Source organism: Denticeps clupeoides, chromosome 14 (assembly GCF_900700375.1).
Source record: "Denticeps clupeoides chromosome 14, fDenClu1.1, whole genome shotgun sequence".
NCBI lineage: Eukaryota > Metazoa > Chordata > Actinopteri > Clupeiformes > Denticipitidae > Denticeps > Denticeps clupeoides.
Window position 1 is genome coordinate 18,521,946 of NC_041720.1, and position 22,253 is coordinate 18,544,198.

General features: G+C 40.5%; 1 protein-coding gene across 3 annotated transcripts; it reads right to left on the minus strand.

Annotated features, from left to right (window-relative positions):
- Positions 1–269: 269 nt before the first annotated feature.
- Positions 270–22,026, minus strand: nrbp1 (nuclear receptor binding protein 1). 3 transcript variants are annotated; one of them, XM_029002351.1, is made up of 18 exons: positions 21,840–22,026; positions 20,708–21,005; positions 14,157–14,279; positions 10,026–10,127; positions 9,788–9,877; positions 9,043–9,083; positions 8,759–8,853; positions 7,879–7,962; positions 7,734–7,792; positions 7,566–7,664; positions 6,893–7,025; positions 6,731–6,818; positions 6,579–6,629; positions 6,161–6,296; positions 6,024–6,077; positions 4,175–4,238; positions 3,697–3,752; positions 270–1,834 (listed from the first exon to the last, which is right to left on the minus strand). In XM_029002351.1, exons 2-18 carry the CDS (start codon positions 20,948–20,950, stop codon positions 1,739–1,741), a joined length of 1,614 nt encoding a protein of 537 aa, XP_028858184.1. In that variant the 5' UTR covers positions 20,951–21,005; positions 21,840–22,026; the 3' UTR covers positions 270–1,738. The 3 variants fall into 3 exon arrangements, with proteins under 3 accessions (XP_028858184.1, XP_028858183.1, XP_028858185.1); XM_029002350.1 differs by having other exon boundaries at positions 21,719–22,026; XM_029002352.1 differs by having other exon boundaries at positions 22,000–22,022.
- Between the last annotated feature and the right edge of the window lie 227 nt (positions 22,027–22,253).

Sequence of the window (22,253 nt, forward strand, 5' to 3'; positions counted from 1 at the left end):
CTGACTCAGATCAACCAGATTAGAGACTATTCATTATTAACCCTTTACAGAAATGGCTGGAGTGCATTTTGGCATCTGAGTTGGTTTAAACTAAAGAGTTTAAATTAGCGACTGATGAAAACATTATGCCAAAACCAGTCACAAATCTGGACAACCTTCACTATTCCAAACCTACAAAAGCCCCACTGCTAAAATTGACTAATCAACTGAATCAGTAGCCCATTAGAGAAAAGAGGAAGAAGAAAAAAAAAAAAAAGAAGTCCATTACAGAAGTGCTAAGTGTCTTATTTATTTCAAGAAAAAATTTACATTGTAATATTTAAAAAAAGTAAAACAGAAATGTAGCTAGAGCATTTTAAAGCAACGTCCAGCATGGCATAGACAAGGTCAACATGCTAAACAACGTTCTGTACATCGCCCAAAACAACCAAGTACAAGACACCAGTCTGGTATCTTCTGGCAATGGAATCCACAAGTTGATGTAATGATATCTAATCGCTGATTAGTACTTTATTAACCTTCTCCTTCTATTAACCGTTTCCTCAAAGATGCTGTGATACTGACATACTTCCATCACTTGAAATACTTCAGTAAGCTACTGGAAGCTAATGTTGCTTTAATAATTCATGGACAACCTTAGCAAGAAGTGAATTTTCAGTTTTTTATAACAATCACAGAATGCAGAAGTGCAAACTAGCAGCTAGTTGGATTTTCCAGCAAACAGAGTATCAGGTAGAACAGAAGGCCTGGGTGCCGCTATCTTACAAATGGACACTTGTGCCAGAACGGAGGCAACACTGACATGCACAAGTTCACCACCATAACAGGACCTGAATGTCTCCTCTGATTGCAGTCCCATAGTGGCACTCACAAACAAACTAAACCAAGAGGTGAAACAGAAACAAAGACATGCATATGTACAGCAAACGTTCATCACAAGTCGCCAAAGCCAGTCCCCGTGATGGTTCCGGAATCTATTTCTGGTTGCAAAAGGCACAGAAACACAGATGGTGTTAATCTGCATATGATGTTGACTCATACAAGACTCCCAAACGTAACCAAGCATCAGTCAACATGCCCTGATCCTCACAAAATTACACAAGTATGGGGAAAAAAAGCAACACAGTGCCGAAACCAAATTTTTACTCCACATTCTTGGCTCAGTTGAACTGTGTATTATCATGACCACAGCTGCAGTTAGGAGGGAAAAAAAAAACTACTTATAGGGTTGTTATGAACACAAAAAAGATAAACTATGTTAAAAGGTAGGTGCTGGAGGGCCAAGGCCTGAGCAGGAAGAGAATAAACCGAGCAGGGTACTGACCTCCAAAGAACTAGTTCAGTGTCCCTAAACAGACCCACAATGCAAGCACCTTGTCTGATAACTGATCACAGAAAATAATAAAAGTGGAGATAAGTGTAATACTGACTTAAATAAGAACCAAGTTGATTTTCTCTTTTAAAACAGAAGCTAGGGTGGAAGAAAAGGAACAAACGTATAAAAAGGACCACCGCCACCAGCACCTGTGGCCCCTCACCTCCACCCACTGGCTTTTTTTTTTTTTTTTTTCTTTTTTAAGAGGGGGTGGTAGGTGGGGGTGACGCGGACCCTGAAAAGTTTTTCTCGTAATGGTCTGGGTGATCAGTGACAGCTTTCTTCCTTCCATCCATCAATCTTTCCATCCATAAAAAACGCAGCAGGAGAAGAGTGGGCCATGGTCTCACCACCCACTACCTGCTAGGAGGAAACAGTGACTGGGTTGAGGGAGCCACTGCGGTTGTAGAACTTTGTGAAGGCCTCCTCCAAGACCGAGGCCAGACGCATCTGATCGCTCTACAGAGAGGAACCAAAATATGAGTACATGAACTGGAGATATTATATATATTAAAAAAAACTACAGCTCATAGACCGCAAGCTAATCAAATACAGTGCATCTGGAAAGTATTCACAGCGAATCACTTTTTCCATTTTGTTATGTTGCAGCCTTTTACTTTACATTATTTTGCAGACGCTTTTATCCAAAGCGACTTACAGAAGGAAGACACCAGCAATTCTTGTTTGATTTCTATAGATTTTGAGTTTACAAAAACTAAGAGCCCTGATAAGCCCTAACTTGTCAGCAAAGAGCATGCTCAAGAGATTGTTAAGTGTGTGCGTGTATATATATTTAATTTTGTGCTGTGTGCACGCATGTGCGTAAGTGTTAGATTTGTCTGAAATACTTTTTGAATAAGAGGGTTTTCAACTGCTTCTTAAAAGGTGGTAGTAGTCTCAGCTAGACTAATGGAGCAGGGCAAGTTGTTCCACCAGCCAGGGACAGCAATGGAGTTGATTGGAATCGGAGGCCCCGTGAAGAGGGAATTTTCAGTCTCATTTCATTTGCAGATCTGAGAGGGCATGCAGGAGTGTAGCTAGGTAGTATTGTATTGATATACGAGGGTGCATTCCATTTACAGCCCTGTAGGCGAGCATCAAGGACTTGAACTCAATGCGAATGGCTACCGGGAGCCAGTGGAGAGAGCCTTATTCAAAAATGGATTAATTAATTTTTTGTCATGTTTGAATTCTACACAACACCCCATAATGACAACATGAAAAAAAGTTTACTTGAGGTTTTGGCAAATTTATTAAAAATCACATTTACATAAGTATTCACAGCTTTTGCCATATGATCATCCTTGAGATGTTTCTGCAGCTTAATTAGAGTCCACCTGTGAACAGTTGATTGGAATATACATCTGTATAGACACCTGTCTATACAAGGTCGCACAGTTGATAGTTTCTGTCACAAACCAAGCATGAATTTAAAAGAAAATGTCTGTAGACCTACATTTACATTTACAGCATTTATCAGACCATCCTGTAGACCTCCGACACAGGATGGTCTTGAGGCACAAATCTGGGGACCCTTTTTTTGCTGCTTAGAAGGTCCCAATGAGCACAGTGGCCTCAATCATCCATAAGTGGAAGTAGTTCAGAACCACCAAGACACTTCCTCCGATCTGGGAGAAGGGTCTTAGTCAGGGAGGTGACCAGAGCTCCAGAGGCCCTCTGTGGACATGTATGGGCCTGTATGGTAGAGTGGCCAAACAAAAGCCACCTTAGTAAAAGGCACATGGCAGCCTGCATGGAGTTTGATGCTTCCCATCCAACCTGATGGAAAGTGTAATGAGTAGTGTAATAAGAGTAATTGGTCAAACTGGCCAAGGATAGGTGTGCCAAGCTTGTGGCATCATATTCAAAAAGACATGAGGCTGTACCAAAGGTACATCGACAAAGTATTGAGCAGAGTTTACTTGTCTTTAATAAATTTACCAAAACCTCAAGTAAACTTTTTTTCCACATAATCATTATGGGGTGTTGTGTATAGAAATTGATTTTAATCCCTTTTGGAATTTGGAAAAAGTGACATACATTACTTTCCGGATGCATATAACTGGAAGATGAAAATTCTTAGAATCAATGCCTTTTTCCAGCACTGAAAATCTTCCTGATTATATTTTTAAAAAAAGGCCCCACTATAGTTAATTTGGTTATTTTATGTGTAGTAGTAGTCACATTTTTGCCAGTTTCAAGACTACACATGAAAATCCACAATAAGCGTAATTTAAAAAGATTTCTGGCTAGTATGTTATCTGAAACAAAATGTACTGTAATAATAAAACAGCATATCAGTGTTGGACTGTAAATCCCACCTCGCTGATGAAGCCCAGCTGGACGAGCTCCACGGCGAGGTCGTGCATGTTCTCATCTGAGGACCAGAGCAGAACTCAGTAGTCATTTAAATAAGATAAGATCAACCATTATTAGTCCCACAAGTGGGACATTTCATGTAAACCTCACAATTTACATTTAAAATGTTTCCCCAACATTCATGCTGTACTGCCCAGCTTTTAATGTACTATTCTGTAACTTTAATCTACAAGTAAATGTTAATTCTAGTTTAAACTAAGAAATGAATCAATATTAAAAATGGAATTTGTACATGAAGTTGTACAGATACGACAGACATGAATGCATTATAATTGAATGTAGTGGTTATAGTGTTATAAAAAGCAAAAACACAGACAGTGTAAGACAGACAGTTCAATAAATATTTCATGAATGCTCATTCTAAAGGAAATACACAGATCTACAAAAATATAATGAGATCTACAATTAAAAGGATCGTACTTGGTAATAAGTCACAACTTAAGTGTCGGTTGAGCTTATCTTCCAATTTCAGCAGTAACGTCAGCTGATGGAGGGAAGAGAGAAGAGAGTAAGAAAATACAGTTACACGAAGTCCAGCAGGTTTTACAAAAACTCACTCACTCACTATCCTGAACAATGTTTTTAACTCAGGATCGTGGATTAAATATCACTAAATTCTACTGTACAGAGCTAATCAAAGCCACATATGTTCACATAAGGACGCACAGTTATCTATTTATACTGTATAGAAGCAAGAACTAATAGAGCGGGATAATGATTTCATGCAAGTATAATAGTCGCAACATCGGTTGAGAAATAGTGAGCAGGAGTATGTGAGGAGTGGTGTGAGCAGGAGACAAGAAAAAGGACAGAGACCTGAACCACTTTGTGAGAGGAAAAGGAAAGAAGGAGCAAGGAGTGTGTGTTGGTCCATGCCATTATTACATCATGGTTAGATTACTGCAACGCACTGCTGTCTGGATGCTCTAGTAGGTGCATGAGTAAATGGAAATTTGACCACATCACCCCAGTCAATCATGGCACTGGCTACCCATCAAATTTAGGATTGACAAAATCCTACTTTTGATATATAAAACTCTAAATGGTCTTGCCCCGCAGTACCTGAGTGAACTTTTAGTTATTTACGACCCGCCACGCCCCCTTCGATCAACGGGTGCGGGGTCACTACTGGTACCCAAAGTACAGAACGTCACAGCTGGGAGCAGATCCTTCTCATATAGAGCTCTGCAGTTGTGGAACAGCTTGCCGGTCAGTGTTCGGTACTCAGTGTTTAAATCGAAACTGAAAAAACATCTGTTTTCTCTGGCCTTCTGTTGAAGTCCCAGAAACAGTATCAATTATTAAGTCCACTTTATCACACAGTCGCCCTGTTAAGACAGTGTTAACTTCTCCTTAGTTAGGCTATCCTAGTTAGGGTACCGAGCCACTGTTGCACAAATATACCACTATAACCACATATTTCAGTATCAGTTGTACAATGCCACCATCTGCCACTGGTTCTGTTTTTGTTCTCTCCGAGATACTGAATCAAGCACACAGACTACTGGCAGACTCAAGTGAAGAGAACAGCAGATAAATCCTGGTTCCTGACAACTGCTAATCAAGAACTTAGCATGAAACGAACCATAGGGTCACCACAGCCAACACCACTGTAACAACTAAAGCTTCAGGGATTTTCAAATGGATCAGTAGCATCATAAAGGACACGTAATGTACACCATGACACTGGACTACACTCTGGACTTCTCCATCTCTACAACTGTAGGTATTTTTCTCTTATTGGACAATCACAAACCCTGCACTGACACCACTTGCAGGCAACTCTACCCTGGAGGGGGGTCCCTCTCTGTATCAATTCTTCCCAAGGTTTCTTCCTTTATTTTTTTTCTCTCTCTTCTTTCTTTTTTTTGCGTGAAGTTTTTCCTTGTGTGTAGAAGGGTCAAGTGTAGGGGTGTCAACATTGAGACACACTGTATGTGATTTTGGGCTATATAAGAAATAAAAATGTAATTGTCGTTGTTTGCATTAATGATGGCTGTTTGTCTTTGTTCCTTGCTTTTTCATAGCTTAACTCTTTGGCTGTGGGGTGTTACCCCTGTGGGTGTTAGTTTACATAATGTTTGTAATGAACTGTTAACTGTATTTGCATTTGCATTGTTTTGGAGCCTTTGCTCCCCTTTCCCATTGACCTTGACCCTAGACCAGGGCTGTAACAATATGCACTAGAGTAGTTCCTTTAGACAAATCTTCATTTCACAAGATGACAGGGTCACTACTGAATATCAGGATTTCCAGAAATGAAACTCACATGATGTTTGGCTCCCTCGTCCACAGGCTCAATATTGCACTGCACCTGAAGGACCTGAGGAGAGAAGGTGGCCAGCATTGGCAGGACATTTAAAAGCCTGAAGAGGACCATAGTAAACACGGTTCAGGTGGTATTACCTTTCTCGTCTCCAGCTCAATTGGCTCAGGCGTGGGGGTTTTGACAGAAGGGGGCACTATGGGAGACTTGACCGCCTCCTGCTGGGGCTGCTGAGGGCAGGGCATCCCGAAAGCAGTCAGAGGGTAGATGCCATTCCTGAGCAAACCACACGTTCATTTTCAGAAGAGCCTTGTTACTCCAAACCAGAACTTTGATGCAACTTTAACAAGTTTAGTACTGCGTATTTAGTCACACCCCTAAAGTTCAGTTCATTTCAGCATCATTTCAGTTCAGCAGTTTGATCATGAATACAAGGAGTGAAAATTGGTCAAAAATGTAATTATTCAGCTGATTTCTTGCAAGCCAGTAAACTGGAATTCAGGAGAAAATAAATGAGACTTGCTCCATAAGAAAAATGTAGAGACTGAATAATCTCACCTCACATCTTCCAAGAACTTGTCCAGCTCCAGGGCAGGAAACTGAGAAAGTCTGAGAAGACAGACAGACACCATGATGTATAGCTATATACATGTGAAGCTTTGTTTGAACACCAGTGGGCTAACTGGAAATAATAAAAAAACAGCACTCACTTCAACTGGACCTGCTTGCTCTCCACTATCACCAGGTTGGGGTCCATATTCTTAGTAATTTCTTCTAATGCATTTTCCGGGATCATGTCTGAGGAAAGTAAAAATTTCACATACTGCAGTTGAAAGATACGGACCATTATGGTGAATAAAACGTCAACTCACGCTGGTGGCTGACGATGCAGTGGGCGGCCAGCAGCTTGAGGAGTGGCACCTCGAACAGGGCCTGGTGGAAGAGAAGCTCCCTGGCTGTGGGTCTCTTGCTAGGGTCCACCTCCAGACACTTCTGGATAAACTCCTACACAGAGCAGAGCAGGAAACTCATACCAACATTCAGCCTAGGCATGAACTGAGAAACGACGTCCATACAGATTATTTTTCACTCATTCTTATTCATTCTGGACAAGATTCAAATAGACACTCCTGAGAAGTATAATAAAGCAGTACAAGCAACAGGCCTTTAATTTCATAGTTCGGAATATAAAATTTACAGGTCCATGTTGACTGCATTACCTTGATTCTAACATTTCCAAAACATATTGGACTGTCTTATTTCCCCCTGCTTGTCTGAAAGATGTTGAAACAGAATATACAGTCTCAGAAGGCTTGATGTCTAAATCAATTGATTTTCAGAAGAAAATATTGTTTATTTAATAGGATTAAATAAATTAACATCTACACTTTCCATCTCACATTTCACCAGTGTTACACTAGACAAGTCTACTGCTCGATGACTTCATAGATGAAAATGAATTCTGTGCTTCAGAATCTAGTCTTTGCAGAAGTGGACGTGTGACAGTTGTAGTGATCTTGGTTTAAAAGCAAACTGCACACTCACCCTCTGCAGCGAGTCTTCCAGACTCTGAATGGCACTGTTAATGGCTTCTTGTGACACGTAGGACGATTCTCCGTTACTCTGGATTTCCAGTACAGCCATCTGCCAGAAGCAAACAAAAGCTCAGGAGCATTTCATTCACCTTAGCCAGATTCCTCATGAACCACTCACCTCTAAGGCGCACATTCCAAAGGAGTATATGTCCACTGCAGTGGTCACACTGGCCACCGCTGCATAGAAAGAAACATGCCTTCATTCACCCTTTTAAATGAAAAGTGCTAAATCACGTTTGCTAACACCTGGACAATTACTGTACCTCCATATTCAGGTGCAAAGAAGTGCAAGCTCTTCTGCTCCTCCCGACACGTTTTCACGTGGTTGTTGATTGTGTCTGGGGCCACTGGCAAATCAGCCGGAAGTTTGGTTAGGATGACGTTACAATGGCTAAAGATATTCTGACAATAACAGCAACTAGTTGGAAAATATTGGCATGTAACTAGGATTACAGTTATAGGTGTCAGTATTTATAGACAACAACTTCTGTTTTGCATAATTTTAATTACAATCTCCATTAATTCCTGGTCTGCCAAGTAAGAATAAATGAACTAAAACCTCCTTCACATAATTCCAATGCTACAATTAATTTCAACTGTTGACCCATTAATGGATCAAACACAATAAAAAGAATCGTGACCTTAAAAAGAACACTTTACATTTCCATCTTTCACATCAACTGCTAAACGAGGACATAGCATGAAACAAACCAGAGGGTCACCACAGCCACCACCACCGTTACAACTACAGCTTCAAGTGGACCAGTAGCATCATTATAAACACGTAATCTAGACCATGACACTTGGACTACATTCTGGACTTCTCAAAACCTACAACTGTGGGACATATTATTATACTGTACAAATCATCACCAGCCCTGCACTGACACCATTTGCAGGCTCACTCTACCCTGGAAGGGGGTCCCTCTCTGTATCACTCCTTCCCAAGGTTTCTTCCTTTTTTTTTTTTTTTCTGTGGAGTTTCTCCTTGTGTGCAGAAGGGTCAAGTGTGGGGGTTGTCAACTGTAGGGCTTGTCAAAGACCATTGAGACATACTGTATGTGATTTTGGGCTATATAAGAAATAAATGTTGTTGTTGTTGTTGATAGCATTTTCCCTCCCCTCAATAAGCAGGTCACCAACCGGAGCCAATTTTGATGAGGCCATTGTGTTGGATGAAAATGGTGTCACAGGTCAAGTTGCCATGGATGATGGGAGGATCGCAGGAGTGCAGATAACTGCAGTGGAAACAGAAATGAGATTATACATATACATTCAGATTTGGTATTACATTTCCTCATATATCACTCCTTATTAAAACGAGTCATGGTCACAACGTAATGGTTGAATATGGATTCATGAACAGGACATAGTGGTGCATAGCATAACACCACAGAAACAGGAAGAGAGAGCAGAGTCTGGCTGACCTGAGGGCGGAGAGGATCTGGGTGCACCAGCGCTTCCAGGCCTGATCAACAAAGCACAGAGACAGTGAAATAAGGGCAGCTAGCAGATCATCGAAAGGCTAAACTCACATGATGAGCCAACTCAATAACTAATAAGGACTTACTATCTGGGTCCGTCTAAATATTATATACCCTTCTCAAAAAATAAAGTTAACACTTAAACACCACAATGTAACTCCAAACAGTCCACTTAGAAAGCAATAATTATTTCAATTTCGCTGTTGTGCAAATGGAATAGACAACAGGTGGAAATTCTAGACAATTAGCAGGACATCCCCAATAAAGGCGTGGTTCTCCAGGCGGTGCCCACAGACTACTTCTCAGTTCCTATGGCTGTGTCTGTCAGTTTAGTGTCCAGAGCATGGACGCGCTACCAGGATAGACATGACAGTCTGGAGAGGCCGTGGAGAATGTTCCTGCAAGACCAAGGCATTGATGCTATGGACTGGACTACCTGTTCCCCAGACCTGAATCCAATTGAGCACATCTGGGACATCATGTCTCGCTACATCCACCAATGTTGCACCACTGTCCAGGAGTTGGGTTTGATAAATTTGATTTCAATCAATAATTTCTGTGTAATTATTTTCAGCACATTCAACTATGTAAAGAACATAAGAATATTTCATTAATTCAGATCTTGTTTTATTTTTGTGTTCCATTTTTTTTTTTTGAGCAGCGTATGAACAAACAGACAGAACTTTACCTTCTCATTCATAGTCTTGTGGTTTTTCTTGGTCTTCTTCAGAAACTGCTTCAAGCTTCCAGAAGACATGTACTCTGTGATAAAAATGACCTGCAAAGGGCAAGAAACAAACATGTTGAATATAGATCAGGAGCAAAAGAACAACATAAACTGTAGTAGTACTGGGGAACCTTATTGTGCTCAGAATATTGGAATATTTTCAGTTGAAACATCTGAATGTGTGTGTACACAGACTCACCCTGGCCCTGTTCTCCTTCACATCAGCCCAGTATTTGTGAAACTTGACAATGTTCAGGTGCTCCAGCTGGATCAGGTTATCAAACACAGCTTTTACCTTCTCCTGGACCAAGAAAAAACAAACAAAAACATGTATTAATATGTTCAAATATCAATGGGTCAAATGCTCATAATAGTGATATTAGAGATCCATGGATACTCTTGAAAAGAATTTAAATACACTGAGAATTCATGTTTACCTAAAAAAAAAAAAACACACACACAAAACAAGCTTTAACAATTCTGGATTATATGCCTGCGGTCCCCACAGTAGTGTTAACGGTTAGCGCCATGAGAGGCACCAAACTATTCATTAAAAGGCGCAGCGTGTCATATTTCACATCCGGGACAATTAAAACCCCCTAAAACAAAAGGCCGGAATTTCGACTGAAAGTTTTCTACTTTTCTAAGAGAAAATGCGTGGCAAAATGCAAATATAACTACAGTAGAACTGGGCAAGAGGGCAAAAATAAATGTTATAATAGACCACAAAATATATATATTTGAATGATATCAAATTTATCCTGATACTGGCAATTTGACAGCATCTACACTTAAACAATTAGAACCTAGAAAACATTTTAACATAAGAACAAAAAAAAATAATACGCATTAACAAGTAAAATATAAAAATCCCATATGCACAATCCTTCACAATGATTGCATCTTTATAGGAGAAGTCAGGTCAAATATCACTGCTCTCAGCTCCACTTTGTATGTGATGGAGGCATCAGTTTCACCATAAATCAGCCTATATATGCCCAATCAGATTCTACAGTATAACTACCTACACACTAGGGGTGGTGATAGGCAAGTACCTCACGATACGATACTATCCCGATACAATCAACTGCCAGTCCTCACTACAGGGAGTGCAGAATTATTAGGCAAGTTGTATTTTTGAGAAATAATTTTATTATTGAACAACAACCATGTTCTCAATGAACCCAAAAAAACTAATTAATATCAAAGCTGAATGTTTTTGGAAGTAGTTTTTAGTTTGTTTTTATTTTTAGCTATTTTAGGGGGATGTCTGTGTGTGCAGGTGACTATTACTGTGCATAATTATTAGGCAACTTAACAAAAAACAAATATATACCCATTTCAATTATTTATTTTTACCAGTGAAACCAATATAACATCTCCACATTCACAAATATACATTTCTGACATTCGAAAACAAAACAAAAACAAATCAGCGACCAATATAGCCACCTTTCTTTGCAAGGACACTCAAAAGCCTGCCATCCATGGATTCTGTCAGTGTTTTGATCTGTTCACCATCAACATTGCGTGCAGCAGCAACCACAGCCTCCCAGACACTGTTCAGAGAGGTGTACTGTTTCCCTCCTTGTAAATCTCACATTTGATGGACCACAGGTTCTCAACGAGGTTCAGATCAGGTGAACAAGGAGGCCATGTCATTAGTTTTTCTTCTTTTATACCCTTTCTTGCCAGCCACGCTGTGGAGTACTTGGAAAAATCTCACTATTTTTGACTTTTCTGAGCCTGTCAAGTCCTTCTTTTGACCCATTTTGCCTAATAATTATGCACACCTGATATAGGGTGTTGATGTCATTAGACCACACCCCTTCTCATTACAGAGATGCACATCACCTAATATGCTTAATTGGTAGTAGGCTTTCGAGCCTATACAGCTTGGAGTAAGACAACATGCATGAAGTGGATGATGTGGACAAAATACTCATTTGGCTAATAATTCTGCACTCCCTGTAATGCAGCACATTTAGTGAATCGTGAAGTCAAGCACATTTTTTTTTAAAGAGAAGGGATTTCTTTACAACTTGTGTTTCTGCCTTGTAGAGGTGGCTCCAGAGTGTTATGCATGTAAGTGATAAGTGAAGTGATTGTCACATGTGATACACAGCAGCACAGCACACGGTGCACACAGTGAAATTTGTCCTCTGCATTTAACCCATCACCCTGAGTGAGCAGTGGGCAGCCATGACCGGCGCCCGGGGAGCAGTGTGTGGGGACGGTGCTTTGCTCAGTGGCACCTCAGTGGTACCTTGGCGGATCGGGATTCGAACCGGCAACCTTCTGATTACGGGGCCGCTTCCTTAACCGCTAGGCAACCACTGCCCCTAATGTAAACGGTGGTTTCAACAGGTGGTTGTCAGGAAATCCTGACGAATCAAATGCACTACTGATTCAGACATATTTTGAGTGTGTGGTGAGGCAGATGGAAGTTTGTTTGACACAAAATAAAATCTGGAGGGACTACATGATAACTTATGAACAAGCAGAGTGTTAACAATATTTTTAAATGTTAACTGTACAGCTGAATATAGAATTATTTGCATCATACAAATATCTGGGATTTTATCTGGTATAAGGTTATGTGAAGCATTGAGTACGGAAAGAATTCAGACCCCCTTATGTTCATTTCCTTCCCTCATTCATGTACACACAGCACCCCATATTGACAGAAAACATCTCAAGCTCCTAAGTATTCAGACCCTTTGCTGTGACACTCATATATTTAACTCAGGTGCTGTCCATTTCTTGAGATGATTCTAAATTAAGTGATAGTGAAGGGATTGTCACTTGTGATGCACAGCAGCACAGCACACAGTGCACACAGTGAAATTTGTCCTTGGCATTTAACCCATCACCCTTGGTGAGCAGTGGACAGCCATGACAGGTGCCCGGGGAGCAGTGTGTGGGGACGGTGCTTTGCTCAGTGGCACCTCAGTGGCATTTTGGCGGATCAGGATTCAAACCTTCTGATTACAGGGCCGCTTCCTAAAACCGCTATGCCACCACTGCCCCAGAAACCCAGATTCTACACCTTCATTTGAGTCCAGCTGTGATTATACTGATTTGGACTTGATTAGGAAAGCCTCACAGCTGTCTATATAAGACCTTACAGTTCACAATGCATGTCTGAGCAAATGAGAATCATGAGGTCAAAGGAACTGCCTGAAGAGCTCAGAGACAGAATTGCGGCAAGGCACAGATCTGGCCATGGTTATAAAAATAATAATAATAATAATTCAGCTGCACTTAAGGATCCTAAGAGAACAAAGACGTTTCGGAGGACCAGAACCCTTTCTAGAGCTGGCCGTCTGGCCAAACTGAGCTATCGGGGGTGAAGAGCCTTGGTGAGAGAGGCAAAGAAGTACTCAAAGATCACTGTGACTGAGCTCCAGTGATGCAGATGAATGTGGCCAAGTACAGGTATATCCGGGAGTAAAACCTTCTCCAGTGTGCAAAGGACCTCAAACTGGGCCATTTACCTTCCATCAAGACAATGGTCCTAGGCACACTGCAAAAATAATTGAGTGGCTTCACAACAACCTAACTTTAATGATAATTCGGTGGTGCTTGACACTGTGCATCACAGTGTAGCAGTCAGGCTGGAGGACCAGAGGGTGGATAATAAAAAAATTACTTTAATGATTTCAGCAAATGGGTGCAATATAACAAAGAGTGTAAATTTAAAGGAATCTGAATACTTTCCATACCAACTGTATGTTGATGTATCTGTAAAAATTTACAGATACTTTACTTATCAAATTATATACAGCAATATATACTGTCCATAGTTACATTTATTTTACAATATGCATTTTATGCCATATCACACAGCCCAAGGCTAGACAATGGAGCACTACCAGGTGACAGAATAAACCTGCTTTGGATTTCAACAGCACATGTGGGAGGGTTATGTAATCTCTCACACACACACACACACACACACACACACACACACACACACACAACAGGTCTAGCCACTTTCCGAAAAGAGCTTTAAAAAAATAATATGAGCAGAAATCTTCAGCTTTTACAAGCAGCACATGAAAACCAGTTACCAAGGAAAAGTGTTCAAGGTTTTTTCTCAAGGAACAAATTAATTGAATTTATAATGAATTATCAAACCTGAATTACCATAAACCACGCAAGTTGTCATTTCCAGATCATTTGTATGAAGGACATAAAAAATGGAATATTACATCTTGGCTAAGCAAGGACTCAAGAACGCAAGAAAGTGTGTGAATTTTGGTACAGAGAGCTTTAAGTGTGTGTACGTGACATCATCAGGGTGGCTGGTTGCTAATAATGGGCTTACCTCCTGCAGTTTGAAGTTCTTCCGCTCAGAAAACATGACCTCATTCCACACCACTTCCACACCCTCTTCTGTATCCATGGCCAGGTAGGCGTTGTCTATTCCTGGGACATTGCGTTGGTTCACCTGTGCACAAGGTTGAAACGGGGTGGGTCAGTTCAGTTTCTCACCGAGGAAACAGCAGTCATTATCACTTAATCACATTTTCATCTGCGTTGTTGTGAATTACATATATGAGCTAATCTCCCTCTCAGAGACAAAGACCTCTTCTGTCTGCTGAATGGACAGAGCTGATCCCACCTTCATGTCTTTGAGTAGAACTGCTGATCAAGACTAGTGGTTCTAAACCTGGGGGCACGCCAGAGAGGTTACCAAAATTATAACAGTGAACTCCCAATAACATATTCAAACTCTGTATAATCCTGTATGATACATAGACTAGAGGTGTAAATCTTGACCTGGGTCAACTGCCTGTCTTCATTTTAGTTTTAGTCCAGTCTTTGAGTCAAGCGGACATTTTATTTTTATTAGTCACATCCAGACAAATTTTATTGTATTCAAGTTACAGTTGACAAAATCTAAGCCATCTGGTCTTATTTTAGTCAGAATTATCCATGACTATTTTAGTATAGTTTACAAAACCCATTCAATTTTAAAACAGAAAAAAGCAACATTTTCTTTTTAGTCAAACCCATTTCATAATTAAAACAAGGTTATTATATTCTAATAATAAATGTTAGTCAAATTTGGAGCCCTGGGCAGGATTTTAGGTGACGCCCCTTTCATTGCTAGTGTAGATTTACACACAACCAACTGCATAGCTTTGTCTCAGAAATTATTTTATTTAAATAGAACATTTGTAAATTTTAAAAACTTATATGAAAATATTAACTTCAGCTTGTTATCAAATAAGGATCATCTCCAAAGTAGCAGGTAAAGGCTAATGAGCCATTTTGAAGACAGGTAATAGTGACATTCCACTAAACCAGACCACCACCACCGGCTGGGTCTCAGGGGTGTTTCATTAATAAAGTTATAATAACTAATAATATTAGTTATTATTGCTCAAACTTTTGGGAGGAAAGATTTCATAAATGGCACAGCAAATTCAATAAAATTATTTAGCCATATTTAGACAGACAGATTAATATAATGTTACAATATTTCATATACAATATCCTGTGATAATGAAATATGAGCAAAACTACTTGTTCTGAACAGGTATTGTCAGTGAACAGGCTGTAAAAGTTTAGGCTACAGACACTCCACATTGATGTCAATTATCTAAGGCCAGATAGATTGTCTAAGGCCATATTCTATCACCCATTTACAATGCAGTTTTTTCAACTGTACCCAGGCGGTTTTATAGTCATTCACACTCTGGTTCAGGTAGTCTCATTAACATACATGAAAGCCAGGGAGAAGGACAACCCACAGATGACCACCAACTACAACCTTCAGGATTCCATAGGGTTTATAAAACCTGCTTGTCAGAATAGTCAGTCAGACTTCAGAACACGTTCTGGAAAGGAAGGGCGAAACAGTCAAGGAACCAAAACAAGTCTTTATACTGTTTTATACTGTGCCTCTGGAAATAGAAACCTCAATATAATAACACGATTAAACGTCTCTAACAAAAATGAAGAGACATTTTAGTCTATTTTTTATTATGGACAGCATATTTAGTCTCGTTATTATTAGTCAACAATATTACATCATAAATTTCATTCTAGTTATAGTCACATGACCAGAATTTAAGTCTCATATCATCTTAATCATGTCAAAAAGGTTAATCGACGAAGATATTTAGTCATAAATCTTATAATCAGAAAACAAACTTCCAGTGTCAAAAGTACATACATTCTTTATTTAAGTACAAGTATAGATACCTGTGTTTAAAATTATTCTAGTAAAAGTTGTATTGACTTAACTTTTTTTTTACTCAAAGTAACAAGCACAGGCTCTATAACATACAGTGCATCCAGAAAGTATTCACAGCGCATCACTTTTTACACATTTTATTATGTTACAGCCTTATTCCAAAATGGATAAATAATTTTGCCCCTCAGAACTGTATGCTTAACACCCAATAATGACATGAAAATATTTTACTTGGCAAATTTAAGAAAAAAAAAAAAAATGGATGTGCATAAGTTTTCGCAGCTTTTGCCATGAACCTCAAAATTGAGCTCAGGTACCTCCCGTTTCCCCTGATCATCCTTGAGATGTTTCTGCAGCTTAATTAGAGTCCACCTGTGGACCTGATTTGTCTATATAAGGTCCAACAGCTGACAGTTCATGTCAGAGCACAAACCAAGCATGAAGTCAAAGAAATCATCTATAGACCCCCGAGACAGGATTGTCCCAAGGCACAAATCTGGGAAAGGTTATAGAATAATTTCTGCTACTTTGAAGGTCCCAATGAGCACAATGGCCTCCATAATCCATACAAAGATGTTCAAAATCTCCAGGACTCTTCCTAGAGCTGGCCAGCCACCTAAACTGAGTAATCTGGGGAAAAGGAATTTAGCCAGTGAAGTGACCAAGAAACTGACGGTCAATCTGTCAGAGCTCCAGAGGTTCTCTGTGGACAGAGGAGAACCTTCTAGAAGGATAACCATATCTGCAGCAATCCACCATTCAGGCCTGTATAGTAGAGCTTCCAAACAGAAGCCACTCCTTAGTAAAAGGCTACCTGGAGTTTGAGGGATTATTAAGAAACAAAAAATTATCTGGTCTAATGAAGCAAAGATTGGACTGATTGGTGCAAATGGAAGGCATCACATTTGGAGGAAACCAGGAACCGCTCATCAGTGAAGCATGGTGGTGGCAGCATCATGCTTTGGGGATGTTTTTCAGCTGAAGGAACTGGGAGACTAGTCAGGATAGAGGAAAATATGACTGCAGCAACGTACAGAAACATCCTGGATGAAATCCTGCTCTTGAACTGAGACTGGGGTGATGATTCATCTTTCAGAAGGACAACAACCCTAAGCATACAGCAAAGATAACAAAGGGGTGGCTTCAAAATGTTCTTGAGTGGCCCAGCCAGATCTCAGACTTGAAGGCAATTGAACATCTGTGGAAGGTGCATCGACAAAGGTGCATTGATAGTTTTGAGCAAAGGCTGTGAATACTTATGTACATGTTTTATGCTTACATTTATTTGTTCAATTTTATGAACACATAACCGTGGTCAACTGGTTGTTAAAGTTGCTCTATAAGAAAACTAAACTTGAACTATGTGATTTCTCTTTTTTTCTCAAATATATATAAATTGCCCCACTGCAGGACCATAGACATGCTAGGGGAAATTGTATTAAATGTTAAATCAGAATAACTTTATTCATCCCAGAGGAAATAATCCCACAAAGTGAAATGTTCATATAAGGAGACCTTTAAAATAATAAAATTATTAATTCCAAACTTGTGTTTAAAAAAAATAAACAGTTGTAGATTTTCTTCTGATTGTCCCTGCTTTACAGGCTTTATAGAGTCTAAATTAGAGTTGTGGTGGCCTAGCGGGTAAAAAAAGTGGACCCTTAAACAAAAGCAGAGGACACATTTTGTTGTGTCACTGTGCTTTACAATGACAATTAGACAAACTTCAATTTCAGCTGTAAATCATCCCTAAAAACTGTTCTGCTGCGTGGTGCATTTAAATAAATTACCATCACAGAGTCAGTGTCTTTACTGCAGCATTTCCATGCAGCCATGACCCTGTGAACTCTTGCTTGTATATTTGTTTTGGTGATTAAGTTCCACATGTGGTAAATTCATTTTATTAAACGTTAACATTAATTTCATTTGCAATTCTCGGCCTCCGTTGTCAGGTGATGCTTTTTAATTATAACGAGAGATATGAAATCGGATGCTAATGAGGTAACAAGCACAACAACAGCTCTATCAATCTCTACGGAAAATAATCTTCAAATACCTGACCACCGATTAGAACGCTTCAACCTTATTAAAGAGCATGAACTAATTAAACTAGTCATCAAATCAATGTACTTGCGCTTTGGATCCGCTTCCTACAAGGTTGCTTAAACAAGTAGCACCCGATATTATAAATCCTATCCTCAAAGTTGTTAACTCGTCGCTTAGCACTGGTCACGTACCAAGTCCATTCAAGGTAGCAGTCATCAGATCCCTGATTCAAAAGCCTGATCTCGATTGCAGTCAGCTTTCAAATTATAGGCCGATGTCCAACCTTCTGTTTATATCAAAAATCTTAGAAAAAGTCATAGCCCAGCAGCTGAGTGCATACCTAGACAGTAACAATATCCATGAAGTATATCAACCGGGATTTAGACCTCATCATAGCACTGAGACAGCACTGGTTAAAGTGGTTAATGACCTGCTGTTGGCCTCTGATCAGGGACACATCTCGCTGCTTGTCCTGCTTGACCTGAGTGCAGCGTTTGACATTATCGATCACATTATTCTCCTTGCCAGGTTAGAGAATGTTGTTGGGATTAAGGGAACAGCCCTTGTATGGTTCAGATCATATCTGACTGGTATCAGATTGTGGACATCAATAGTGTTTCGTCTTCACATAGTAAAGTAGAGTTTGGTGTTCCACAAGGTTCCGTCCTAGGTCCATTACTATTTTCCCTATACATGTTACCTTTAGGTGACATCATGCGCAGACACGGTATTAGCATTCATTGCTTGGCTGACGACACACAGCTGTATCTATCAGAAATGCCAGATGAGAGGCAGCAGCTAAACAGAATAGAGAATTGTCTGAAAGACATTAGACAGTGGATGCTCACCAACTTTCTTCTGTTAAACCCTGATAAGACGGAAGCTCTCGTAATTGGGTCTCAAGCAGCCAGACATAATATGGCTGACTACATCATATCTCTGGATAGCCTTTCTATCTCACCAAGTACTGAAGTAAAGGATCTAGGTGCCCTCATTGATGCAGGTCTCTCATTCCATGTCACTAGAACAGCATTGTTTCACCTTAGAAATATAGCAAAAATAAGAAATATCATTTCAATGCACGATGCAGAAAAGTTGGTCCATGCATTTACTAGGAACTAGGAAATTTGACCACATCACCCCAGTCTTACAATCACTGCACTGGCTACCCATCAAATTTAGGATTGACTACAAAATCCTACTTTAGATCTATAAAGCTCTAAATGGTCTCGCCCCGCAGTACCTGAGTGAAAATTTAGTTCTTTACGACCCGCCACGCCCCCTTCGATCAACGGGTGCAGGGTCAGTACTGGTACCCAAAGTACAGAAGGTCACAGCTGGGAACAGATCCTTCTCATATAGAGCTCCGCAGTTGTGGAATGGCTTGCCAGTAAGTGTCTGGGACTCAGACACAGTCTCAGTGTTTAAATTCAAATTGAAAACCTGTTTTCTCTGACCTTCTGTTAAAGGACCAGACACTCATTTCACTTCACTTCACTTTGACACGGTGTCAATTATAAAATCCACTCTATCACACAGTCACCCTGGTTGACACAGACAGTGTTAAATTCACCCTAGTTAGGCTGTCCTAGTTAGGGTACCGAGCCACTGTAGTACCAATATACCACTATCAGCACTTATTTTTTTCTTATTGGACAAATCATCACAAACCCTGCACTGACACCATTTGCAGGCTCACTCTACCCTGGAAGGGGGTCCCTCTCTGTATCACTCCTTCCCAAGGTTTCTTCCTTTGTGTGGAGTTTTTCCTTGTGTGCAGAAGGGTCAAGTGTGGGGGGTGTCAACTGTAGGGCTTGTCAAAGCCCATTGAGACATACTTTTTGTGATTATGGGCTATAAAATAAATAAATGTTGTTGTAAAGTATCTCGTGATTATATTTTACACCCGCACATTACCTTTACCTGGGGCAATGGTGGCCTAGTGGTTAAGGAAGCGGCCCCTGAGGTGCCACTGAGCAAAGCACCGTCTCCACACACTGCTCCCGGGCGCCTGTCATGGCTACCTACTGCTCACTCAGGGTGATGGGTTAAATGCAGAGGACAAATTTCACTGTGTGCAGTGCTGCTGTGTATCACAAGTGACAATCACTTCACGTTACCTTTTAGTCTTGCGCTTATAGCAGAGCTTTTAAAAAAAGCTGAACATTGCAAGAGCTTACAAAGTCATGGATGCATGGAAATTTATTTAAATGCACTACACAGCAGAATAGTGGAATCGGGTCGGGTTTAACAACCAATTACAGCTCTAATGAAAAGTGAAAGTGAAGAGGGTTGGTAGTAGCCTAGTGGGTAACACACTCGCCTATGAACCAGTAGACCCAGGTTCAAATCCCACTTACTACCATTGTGTCCCTGAACAAGACACTTAACCCTGAGTGTCTCCAGGGGGGACTGTCCCTGTAACTACTAATTGTAAGTCGCTCTGGATAAGGGCGTCTGATAAATGCCTGCAGTGTAAAACAAGGAGAATAAAAATAATCTTCAACTGCTGTTTATTTTTTTGCAAACAAACATTTGTTATTAAGAGCATTCTTCTTTTAATGTGTGTATGCAGGAAGAAATTGAGTCCCGGCTTGTCCACTGGACTAGGTCAGTAAACGTCTTACCTCCTCTCTCCGTTTCTGCCAACGTCCACAGGGGCTTTCCTCCAAGATCTCGGACTCATCTTCACTTTCCTCTTCCTCGTCCTCTGTTGCTGCAGTAGTCGGTCCCTGGGCCACAGCGGACACGACAGGTGACACGGATGAAACACCCGGGCCAGCAGGAGCAGCAGCAGCCGACTCGGGCTTGGCATCCATGACAGAAGCTGGTGTTTGGGCAGGAGGCTGCTTTCCTTCTCCTTCTGACATCTCTTACTGAAGAGCTCTGGAGGTCAAGTCTTTCTCGCTCACAGGAAATGGAGAGCTGCAACCAACAGAGGGAAGAATGCTAGATAAAAAGATGCCAAACACTTCAGATGGTCTTTAATATGAATTCTACCTAATGGCCATCATTAACATTGCTGTCATAGATATCAAAAACAGCATCTAGAATCTGAAATCAATAGATAGAAACACACAGAGCGAATTTGAACACACAAAAGATCAATGCTAGAAAACAATCACAAGGCACCTCTTGCCTACTAATATTTTATGGATAACGAGGAAATATATCCAAATATATCCATACATCTTGAAAATGAATCTCTCCGTTAAAAGGACATTACAAGAAAGCTCTGTGCTGATTGGTCCTAGTCCCTTAGAGCAACGAGCTGATTGGTCGGAACCCTTTAACAATCACGCATGTTGTGTGGAATCTTTCACACAAAGTAGGTACGGCAGATATTAACCAAGTTTCGCTTGCTGTCGTATGGAATGATAAATGCTGTAAATGCTGTGGCGGAAAACCGGCGGACATGATGATCTGGAGCAAACTGAACTCCACACGCAGCAACTAGGTCGGCTGTAAATGAAGACGTCAGGGTTACATCGAATATAGCAAAGACTGTCGTTCCTCCCAGCCGCGCACCACATGACTCTTCTTTAAAATCAACCTCGCATGGTACGGAGGTAAAATTACGGGACGACATAGGCCGCTCTGAGGCAGTTTAAACAAGCAGCAGGTCTACTCCATCTTACCTCCTCAGCTGAAGATGAGCAGAGTGTAACCAGCCCCGCCGGAAGCGGAAAAATAACCCAGACTTCCTAAACACACTTTCACCTCTCCAACACACACATATAACGCCCTTACTGCACCCACCTTCTACTAACGCCCTGTTTTCAACAGCTGTACGACACGGAGCTAGCTTCCTAAATATGCGAAACAAAACGTAGACTATCCCAGCCTGAAAAAAACATAAGAAGAAATCGGTCAATATGTAAAACTGAGACCGCTTAAGCCAGCAGCCTGCTTAGCAAACCTTTTGGCTAACCGGCTACTTGCTCGCGGGCAGGGAGCGGTGTTGCCAGATCTGGTAACATAACTGGGCAACATGCTTCTATAAAAAAAACCCTGCTAATGGCATTGGGCACAGATATAGGAGCTTTAGGTAGTCAGATGGAGGGCGAATCTCGTAATAAAATACATTTTGGAAAAAATGCAACGCGAAAGCGAATTGTTTTAGCGATAATGCGAAAATAAAGACATAAATCGCTTATAATAAGCAGTATTGGC

Excerpts from the sequence above, each read along its gene's own strand:
- nrbp1 (XM_029002351.1), bottom strand. The coding sequence starts at position 20,950 with ATGTCAGAAGGAGAAGGAAAGCAGCCTCCTGCCCAAACACCAGCTTCT. Across the intron at positions 6,078-6,160 it reads TTGAGCTGGAGACGAGAAAG|GTCCTTCAGGTGCAGTGCAA; the intron begins GTAATACCACCT and ends TTCTCTCCTCAG. Across the intron at positions 3,753-4,174 it reads AAGTTGTGACTTATTACCAA|ATGAGAACATGCACGACCTC; the intron begins GTACGATCCTTT and ends TCTGGTCCTCAG.